The sequence below is a fragment of the Borostomias antarcticus genome (genome assembly GCF_949987555.1).
Source record: "Borostomias antarcticus genome assembly, contig: scaffold_194, whole genome shotgun sequence".
Lineage (NCBI taxonomy): Eukaryota > Metazoa > Chordata > Actinopteri > Stomiiformes > Stomiidae > Borostomias > Borostomias antarcticus.
In genome coordinates this window covers 144,164-153,815 of record NW_028175998.1, presented here as the reverse complement: position 1 = coordinate 153,815, position 9,652 = coordinate 144,164, and the positions used below count along the sequence as shown (strand labels likewise).

The following is a 9,652-nucleotide window of genomic DNA, read 5'->3' as shown; positions in this document are numbered from 1 at the left end:
GAGGTTCTCTGGCAGGGCCGTCAGGCCAGTGCAACCGTCAAGAGAAAGGCCGCCCCTCACGGATATGTTCTCGGGCAGGGCCGTCAGGCCAGTGCAATCGTCAAGATAAAGGTTGCCAACCACGCAGATGTGCTCGGGCAGGGCCGTCAGGACGGTGCAACCTCTAAGATTAAGGTGGCCATCGACTTTGTAATGAACGTTATTTGAAAATTTCCCACTAACAATTAGCTCTTTCAAATTGCGCGCGCGAATATCTTCTTGCCGTATTACAGCACGGATCATTAATGGCTTTGTTTCCGACGAAGCAGTTTCAGAAGGCGGAATATATTTTGCTCCACCTTCATCTACATGATCATCATTCAGAGTGGATGTTATTAAATTGGATGATCCAGAATGACTAGGAGGTCTTATGTTGTGATCCATTATTCTATGATTCCATTATTTACGCGATGTTCTACCTTTTGAGAGACCCTGAAAGTTAGGGGTGGTTCACTTGCTACGACGCCCCATTAATTAGTTCTCCGTGATTACGAAGGCGAGAGAATGCCTTATGGAAGTTCCAATACGCCGGAATCTCCACTTGAATCCAGTGAGCGTATCTTCAATACAGCCTCTGCCCCTTGCAAACTCTACTTTGCCCCGGTTAGATCCATACGGTCACTGATCAAATGGCGTAAGCTCCCTCAGTGACTCACTGGTAATCGTAGAGCCAGCATCCAGCGCCTTGTCGTAGCAGAGGTTAGGACGTTTTGTGAAGATAGTCTGCATACTTATCAATGGCCTCTAGTTTTGTCAGATCTCTTTTATTAACACTTTGCCGGATTCCCCTGCCACCTTGTCAGACTCTCTCCTGAGTATCTTCATGGACCGTTTTGCCACCCAGCTTTCAATAGCCTAATCCCCATTTTCGTGTCAGCAGTGGCCGGCTTTACATAGATATTCAAGTACATGGATAAAGTTCATGATGATGGTTGCCTTAACTACCTTCTTTTTCATAATCTAGGTAATCAGTTTGGGTGTGGTTCTTTTGATACGACAATGCCACCGCTCAAACATCAGGGTTTTCGATATATCCGGTAACGAAAAAGAGACTGTTTTATGGTGATATAATGTTGTTAAACCAATAACTACATATGGTACGGTTCTTTTAATACGACATTGCATACGCTAAAATATCATGGTTTTCGATATATCCAGTACGAAAAAGAGACAGTTTTATAGTGATATAACATCGTCAAACCAATAACTCCATGACATCGTCTTTTGTGAACGCATCCTGCGGCAATACCATTGATTATTCATTCTGCTGACCAGCTCGTGATCATTTGGACGCTATCATTCAGTACCTCTAATCCACTCTCCAACAAGAGCATGGCACCATAGAGAGCTATCTCCGGACTGAAGGTAACGAAGTGTTGCGCCTTTTCCTTCAATGGTATCTGTATAAGCAGGCCCATGATGATCCACAGCAATCGTCGGTCGCTGGTAGCGACGGTGAGCAGAGGAATTACGTTAGGGGAAATACCTCCCGACAACTGACCAGCTTGTTTGGTTCTGTCGTAGTTAGGCGTCGCAGTTACAGCCAGCGGAAGTAATCCAGTGTGTTTTCGCTGGATACTCAGTTAAACTTCAATACTGACCAGTACTCTGATGGCGTGAGGGAAAAAGTGCAGTGATGTGATGGATAGCTTTTATAATCGAACGATTAAACACATCGTGAGAGTTGCCCAAGTACGGTTGGAAAACGACAGACTATGCAACTGGTAGCGGGTACGGCTCAAGACTTTGAGGCTTTTTACGAACAGCTCAAGGTTGTGATTGAGCACACAGGATACCTGTAGATTTCCAGTGTTGACGCTAAGGGCTTGGTGATGCGCTAAGAATGGTTGAGGGAAGCAACTAGGAATAACGCGCAAAAGAGGCAGCAGAAGTTGCAATCCAAGTCAGTCCGGGAGAGAAGAAAGATCGCAAACAAATGGCACAGGTAGTTATCGTTTATGCGATAAAACCCAATCCTCTAACGGCAGAATCTGTCATGGATATGGATCGGAAGAGCGACACGTTGTTAAATTCCGTCTGCTGGGGTTCCATTGCTATGACGTCACATCCATTAGTTTTTCATGATTACGAAGGCGAGAGCATTCCTTATGGAAGTTCCAATACGCCTGCCAATCTCCACTTGAAGACAGTGAGCGTCGCTTCAATACAGCCTCTGCTTCTTGCAAACTTCACTGTGCCGAGGTTAGATCCATACGGTCATTGATCAAATGGCGGCAAGCTTACTCAATGACTCCCATAGAATAGGATAGACAGCATATAGCGCCTTGTCATAGCAGAGGCTGGGACGGGTTTTTTGAAGCTAGTCTGCACACTTATAAATTGCCTCACGTTTTGTCAGACCTCTCTTGTTCGTACTTTGCCGGATTCCCATGGCCACTTTGTCATACTCTCTCCTGAGTATCTTCAGTAACCGTTTTGCCACCCAGCTTTCAATAGCCTCATCCCCCTTGTCGTGTAAGCAGTGACCGGCTTTCCACAGATATTCAAGTACACGTATACAGTCCATTATGATGGTTGCCTTAACTGCCTTTTTTTTCATAATCACGGTAATCAGTTATCCGCTGATAATGGTACCCATCAATAACAATGACCCACTGTCGTGTCTGCTAAGGATCTCGCCTGAGCGCTTATTCGAAAGCTTCTACTATCACAGATTAAGCCTCTCTTTCTACACTGAGCCACACTTTCTTATTCTTGGTTGGAGGACGTAATTTAACAACGTTGTCGCTTCCAATCCATATATATGACCGATCCTGCCGTTCGAGGATTGGGTTTTACCGTATAAACGGTGGCTACCTGTGTCATTCGTTTGCGATCTTTCTTCTCTCCCGAACTGAGCCTAGTTTGCAGCTTCTGCTGACTCTTTTGCGCGTTCTCCCGTGTTGCTTCCCTTAACTATTCCTAACGCATCACCAAGTATTTACCGTTAAAACTGATGATCTGAGATTTTCTGTTTGCTCAATCACAACCTTGCACTGTTCGTAAAAAGCTTCACAGTCTTTAGCCGTATTCGCTACCAGTTGCATAGCATGTAGTTCTCCAACCATACAGTGGCAACTCTCACGATGTCGTTTAATCGTTCTATCATAATAGCGATCCATAACATACTGACAATTTTTTTCCTCATGACATCAGAGTACTTGTCAGTATTGAGGGTTAACTGAGCACCCAGCGGAAACACACTTGATTGCTTCCGCTGGTTGTAACTACGACCGAACCAAACAAGCTGGTCAGTTGTCTGGAGGTATTTTTCCTAAGGTGATTTCTCTGCTCACCGTCGCTACTCGTTACCGACGATTGCTGCTGCTCATCATTGGCCTGTTTATCCAGATATTCTTGAGGAGAAGGCGCAACACTGTTGCCTTTAGTCCTGATATAGCTCTCTATGGCTGCATGCTCTTGTTGGAAAGTGGACTAAAGCGCTGAATGATAGCGTACAAATGAGCACGAACTGGTGAGAAGAATGAATAATCGATGGTATTGGAGCAAGATGCGTTCACAATAGACGGTGTTATGTAGTTATTGGTTTGATGACGTTATATCACCATAAAACCGTCTCTTTTACGTTACTGGATATATCGAAAACCATGAGGTTTTAGCGACTGCGTTGTAGTATCAAAAGAACCACACCCTTTCCAATTATACTTGGGCAACTTTCACGATGTCATTTAATCGTTCGATCATAAGAGCGATCCATCATATCGCTGACAAATTTTTTCTTCATGCTATCAGAGTACTTGTCAGTATTGAGGTTTAACTGAGTATCCAGCGGAAACTAGCTGGATTGCTTCTGCTGGCTGTAATGGCGACGCCTGACTACTACATAACCAAACTAGCTGGTCAGTTGTTGGGAGATATTTTTTCTGACGTAATGTCTTTGCTCACCGTCGCTACCCAGTACAGACGATTGCTGCGGTTTATCATTAGCCTGCTTATCTAGATACCATTGGAGGAGAAGGCGCAACACTTCGTTGTCTTCAGTTTGGATATAGCTCTATATGGCGCCATACTCTTATTGAGAGTGGATTCAAGGTGCTGAATGATAGCGTCCAAATGATAACGAGCTGGTGATAAGAATGAATAAGCGATGGTATTGGCGCAGGATGCGTTCACAAGATACAGTGTTATGGAGTTATTGGTTTGACGACGTTATCTCACCAGAAAACCGTCTCTTTTTCGTTACCTGATATATCGAAAACTAAGATGTTTTAGTGGCTGCATTGTTGTATCAAAAGAGCCACCCCTAAACCATTTTTGAATTAAATGGCTAAAATCACTGGCTTACGCTCTTTTCAGGTTCATTTGAGGATTGGGAAATCCTGTTAGGACCTGTGGACGTTTCGTTGCTAGGCTCAGTGGATTAGCAAAATGTCATATACGCAAGAGATTTGTGGCGTGCGTATCTATCCTACGTCAATCAAGCCTGACAAGGAAGATGGTGTTTTTCTGAGCTATCAGAAGTACGCACTATGGCACCACCTATCGCTTTGTTGCGGCATTTTGAAAGGCAACCAGCCTTCCTGCAATGCCACTCCTAGTCTAGCCATAGGGATACCCTGATGTGCTGAGCTCTCAACGAAACGGCAACAGGCACTTTAGCTTATCTGATACGTTTTTTTGGATGTTGTCCGAAACGTCGGGCGCTGCCTTTCACTTTCTTGGCCTGTACTTCATTCTTCTTCAGGCGATCCTGTTTTTTTTTGTGGAAGCATTGTGCTGGTGGCAGGCCAACCAGAGCTGCGAGGGCATCGATATCCTGCTTGTCCAGATCCTGAAATTGCCCTTGGCGGAGATGGTCTGGAATGATCATGCTGCCAAAACGAACTCGCTTCAACCGGCTGACTTTAAGTTTCTGAGATTCCCACAGGCGACGAACTTCCCGGTTGCGGCCTTCCAAAATGCAAACATGGAACCAGTGGTTGATGCCGGTACCTCCAGAATCAACGATATCGGTAAAGCGGGCCATACCGTCTCCAAGTTCTACACCTTCAAACAGGTTTTTTACTTTCTGTGGGGTTATGTCTCCCATAACACGTACTGCGTATTCCCGCTCAACAGTGTTTGAGGGGTGCATCAGACGGCTGGCCAGCTCCCCATCATTGGTAAGCATCAATAAGCCAGAAGTATTCAGGTCGAGTCGACCAATAGAAATCCAGCGCTCGCCTTTCAGCTTCGGGAGTTTATCAAAAACTGTCGGACGGCCTTCTTCATCTGAGTGAGTGCAGATTTCACCTTCAGGCTTGTTATAGGCGATAACTCGGCGAATACCGGCAGCATAGGCGTCCAGGTTTACTGGTCTACCATTGACGGTGACGGTATCAAAACGGGAGGCACGATCACCCAGAGTTGCTTTTTTGCCATTGACCGAAACCAGACCTCCGTAAATCCAGCGCTCTATCTCACGGCGTGAGCCAAGGCCAGCACCAGCCAATATCTTGTGCAGTTTTTCGCCATGTGGAGGGAGTGTGTCTTCAATAGTCATGTGATATTGGCGGTGTGACCGGCCAGTGTTCAATGAGAGGACTGGCAGTATAGCGACAGGGCAGGGTGCAGACAACCAAGTTGAGCCGCAGTGAAATGTGTTGTTTGATATGATAGGGCTGATCACAAGGTTTTGAATAGGTATGACATAATCTGTTAAGAGGCTATCTATATCCGTAAAAATGGAGTACTATTCAGTGGGAGAGGGAGTAACTAAGATACCTTAATCGTAGTGGAAATCTAAAAAATAGACAGCAGTGGCAGTGGCAGTGGCAGTGGCATATAACGAGTACATTCCTTACAACGCCTAGAATCAGATGCTTTATGACTATGTGCCACAGCTATATAAGGCCATCAAATACTTTGAAGTTGCGTGTTCTTGCGGTTGACTTCAAAGACCAAGATGACTAGCCTGCAGAAAATCAAAATCGGCGGTTCTACCATGCCGCTGGGTTTATGGAACATACATAAGTCATATAAACTAATGCCCTTGGGTGCTTGATGATGACTTAGCGTGAGTTCGACGAGTTAGTCCCTTGTGCTACATAGGATTTAGTCTTTGGGTACATTTCATGCTACAGGGAAAGAGTGATCTAAATACTTTATTGGCTGGCAAAGGTTCCGAAGGGCCATAGGCACTTTTTTAAAAAAAAACACCATTATGCCCAAAACCCTTAAAATCCAAGGGATACAGACAAACTTGAAGTGTCGAACTCACGTAACTTACTAAAAATCAGGAATAATTAATGTTTGAATCGGCTATTGAGCGTCCCTGCAGCTGTTGTGGGAAGATGACGCACAACCAAGAACTTGTGATAATTCATGCTGGAAAATCACGTCCGGCACTGGTCACCAAATGCATAGGTGCATGTGGGAAGGAAATTAGTCAGCACGAGTCGCAAGCTCTGAATCAGTTAATGGATAATCAGTATGTCTCCTTAGCGAGATGTTAAAAGCTGGAATGTATTTTGTAGTGTAAATGCATAAGACATGTGGTGTAGTTCTTTTGATATGACAATGCAGCCAATAAGACATCATGGTTGTCGTTACCGGATATCGAAAATCGTGATGTCTTATTGGCTGCATTGTCGTATCAAAAGAGCCGCACCTATAGCAAGAGGTGTACAAATGGCTCCCTGAGCGTCGAACTAACGTGAGTTCTATGAGATGGAACACTGCGCTACATAGGCTCAAGCTTTTTTGTACATATTCATGTTACAGGGGAAATGTGATTTGAGTACTTGATTGGCTGGCAAAGGCTACTAAGGAGACATTGTGCACTTCTCAAAAAACATCACTATGACTCAGACCCTTAAAATTCTAGGGCTGTAGCCAAAATTGGAGTGTCTAATTTACGTTAATTATGCTTGATCTGCCGGTTGTTTACGTGTGCTTAATCTGCCAGTTATCTGCGTGTAAGGTTGGCGTTATTCTTGGTTTGCCAGAGTGTGTCGTATTGGCTGAATCCCTTGAAAATATGGGAATGCTAGACTTTCTGGGAAGTAAGAAAAGTCGAACATAGCGTGAAGATACTGGGTACGTACTTGCTATTGCTCCAGAATACTTGAAAACCTTAAGCATCAAGCGACTACAGCTATACGGGATCGATTTATACCTCGCGGGAACTACTACCTAGACAGAACCTCGTTCTTGCAGGCATGATGGAACTGCTTAACAAATAAGCCTTCAAACCTCCGTACCCAAGGTCATGGTTGATACAGGGACAAACGCATAGCTAGCAAGAGGTGAACTACCCATGACCACGACGCAAGCCGTGGCAGAACAACCAGAACAGACTTCAGCCCTAGCGGAAGCAAAAATTGTTTCCGATGCACGTGAAAAAGTAGATAGGTCGCTGGCACTGGTTAAGGGTCAACCATTCACCAAGTTGCCGAACGATCTCTATATCCCTCCTGATGCACTGGAAGTATTCTTGGAAGCCTTTGAGGGTCCGCTGGATCTTCTGCTCTATCTGATCAAACGCAACAATATGGATATACTGGATATCCGGGTAGCCCAGATCACCAATCAGTACATGGAATACGTCAAACTGATGGAGGGCTCCCAGTTTGAACTGGTAGCAGAATACTTAGTGATGGCAGCTACTTTGGCTGAAATTAAATCCCGTATGTTGCTACCAAGAGTCAGTGAAAGTGAAGAGGAAGAAGACGATCCTCGTGCTGAACTGGTTCGCCGGCTGCAAGAGTACGAGCGCTTTAAAAAAGCAGCTGAAGATCTCGATGAACTGCCCAGAATTGGTCGTGATACTTGGTCATCAAAGGTTCAAGCGCCGTACTACGAACTGGTCAAGGTTCACCCGGATGTTGATCTGCAGGAGGTCCTGATGGCCCTCAGCGCAGTAATGCGCAGGGCGGATATGTTTGAGCACCACCATGTGACCGAAGAGACCATTTCCGTTCGGGAACGAATGAGTGAAGTGCTGGCCATGCTCTCCACCGAACGGTTTACACCGTTTGTGGCCCTCTATAGGGTTAGTGAAGGCCGACTGGGGGTGGTGGTTACGTTTATGGCCATTATGGAACTGATCAAGGAATCCATGATAGAACTGGTACAGAGCGAGCCTTTTGGGCAGATTCATGTGAAAGCACGGGTCGAATAAATGAGCGAAAAGCCTGTACTCTCACTGATCTTGGAAGCGGCCATCATGGCCAGCAACCGGCCTCTGAACATAGAACAACTGGCTGCCCTTTTTATGGAAGAAGAGCGCCCGGACGGTAATGAAATCCGTGAAGCATTAGTAGCGGTTTCTGAAGCCTGCGAAGGTCGAGCCTTTGAACTGAAACAGGTAGCCTCAGGCTTTCGCTTTCAGGTGCGCCAGCAAATGGCTCCATGGATTGGAGGGCTCTGGGATGACAAACCCCAACGCTACACTAGAGCCATGCTTGAAACCCTAGCCCTGATTGCCTATCGCCAGCCCATTACCCGTGGGGAGATTGAAGATATGCGTGGTGTCAGTGTCAGCAGTAATATTATCCGCACATTGCAGGAGCGTGAATGGGTTCGGGTCGTAGGCCATCGTGATGTACCAGGAAGACCGGCAATGTTTGCCACCACACGACAGTTTTTGGATTACTTAAACCTTCAGAACCTCAACGAATTACCACCGCTATCGGAAATTAGGGATCTTGAAGAAATCGCAAAATCACTGGAGATACAACCAGAAATTGCCGAAGCGCTGGCTCAAGATGGCGGCACTCTGGAACAGCATGAGTTGGAAGATCAGGAAGTTATTAAGGAGCGCTCGGCTCAAGAGCTATTTGATGAGCTGGATGCAATGGAAGCTGAACTGCCTACTGGCTTTAATGATCTGATCAAAAAGCAGAAAGGCCCTGCGCTTGACTTGGAGGAGGAACAAACGTCTGATTCTGAGCATGCAGAAGATGAACCTCCAGTGTCATCAACAGAAAATCAGGTAGCAGCTGAATCATTGTCCGAGGAAGAGCCTTCGTCACAACTAGATGAGCCGGACGAAACACTGCAGTAACCACTGTAATCAAATAGTCCTTGGAAATGCTGCGGCCTGCAGCCTGACAGGCCGGTTAACATGCAATGAGTGAGCTCTTTTGAACGATAATGTAGCCGCTAAACTATCAGGATTTTGGATATATCAGGTAACGAAAAAGAGACGGTTTTATGGTAATATCTGCTGTTCACCATCACAATTGATCTTTTCCTGAATTCCGCTGTCCAAACGGGACAAGACATTCAGGGAAAACATGATACAGATCCTCCAGTACCAGATTTAGAGTCCGGATCACCTTGGCTTGGTTGCTGCAATATGTCTGGAGCTAAAGATATCTGAATGGTGTGGTCTCCTTGCTATGATGTCACATTCATTAGTTCTCCATGATTACGAAGGTGAGAGCATTCCTTATGGAAGTTCTAGGAAGGATGTCGAGCTCCACTTGAATCCAGTGAGCGTAGCTTCAACACAGCCTATGCCCCTTGTACACTCTACTTTGCCACGGTTAGATCCATACAGTCATTAATCAGATGGCGGCAGGCTGCCTCCCTCCATGACTTTACTGGCAATCGGATAGCCAAGTATCCAGCGCCTTGTCGTAGCAGAGGTTATAACGGTTTTTTGAAG

At 45.6% G+C, this 9,652-nt stretch overlaps 2 protein-coding genes across 2 annotated transcripts; one reads left to right on the top strand and one right to left on the bottom strand.

The window, feature by feature from the left end:
* Positions 1-4,660: 4,660 nt before the first annotated feature.
* LOC311328935 (ribosomal large subunit pseudouridine synthase B-like) lies at positions 4,661-5,542 on the bottom strand (the record flags this gene model as incomplete). The annotated part of the gene is made up of 1 exon (XM_084462829.1): positions 4,661-5,542. One exon carries the CDS (start codon positions 5,540-5,542, stop codon positions 4,661-4,663), a length of 882 nt encoding a protein of 293 aa, XP_084318955.1.
* Positions 5,543-7,531: 1,989 nt separating this feature from the next.
* Positions 7,532-8,161, top strand: LOC311328934 (segregation and condensation protein A-like; the record flags this gene model as incomplete). Its single annotated transcript, XM_084462828.1, has 1 exon — positions 7,532-8,161. One exon carries the CDS (start codon positions 7,532-7,534, stop codon positions 8,159-8,161), a length of 630 nt encoding a protein of 209 aa, XP_084318954.1.
* Between the last annotated feature and the right edge of the window lie 1,491 nt (positions 8,162-9,652).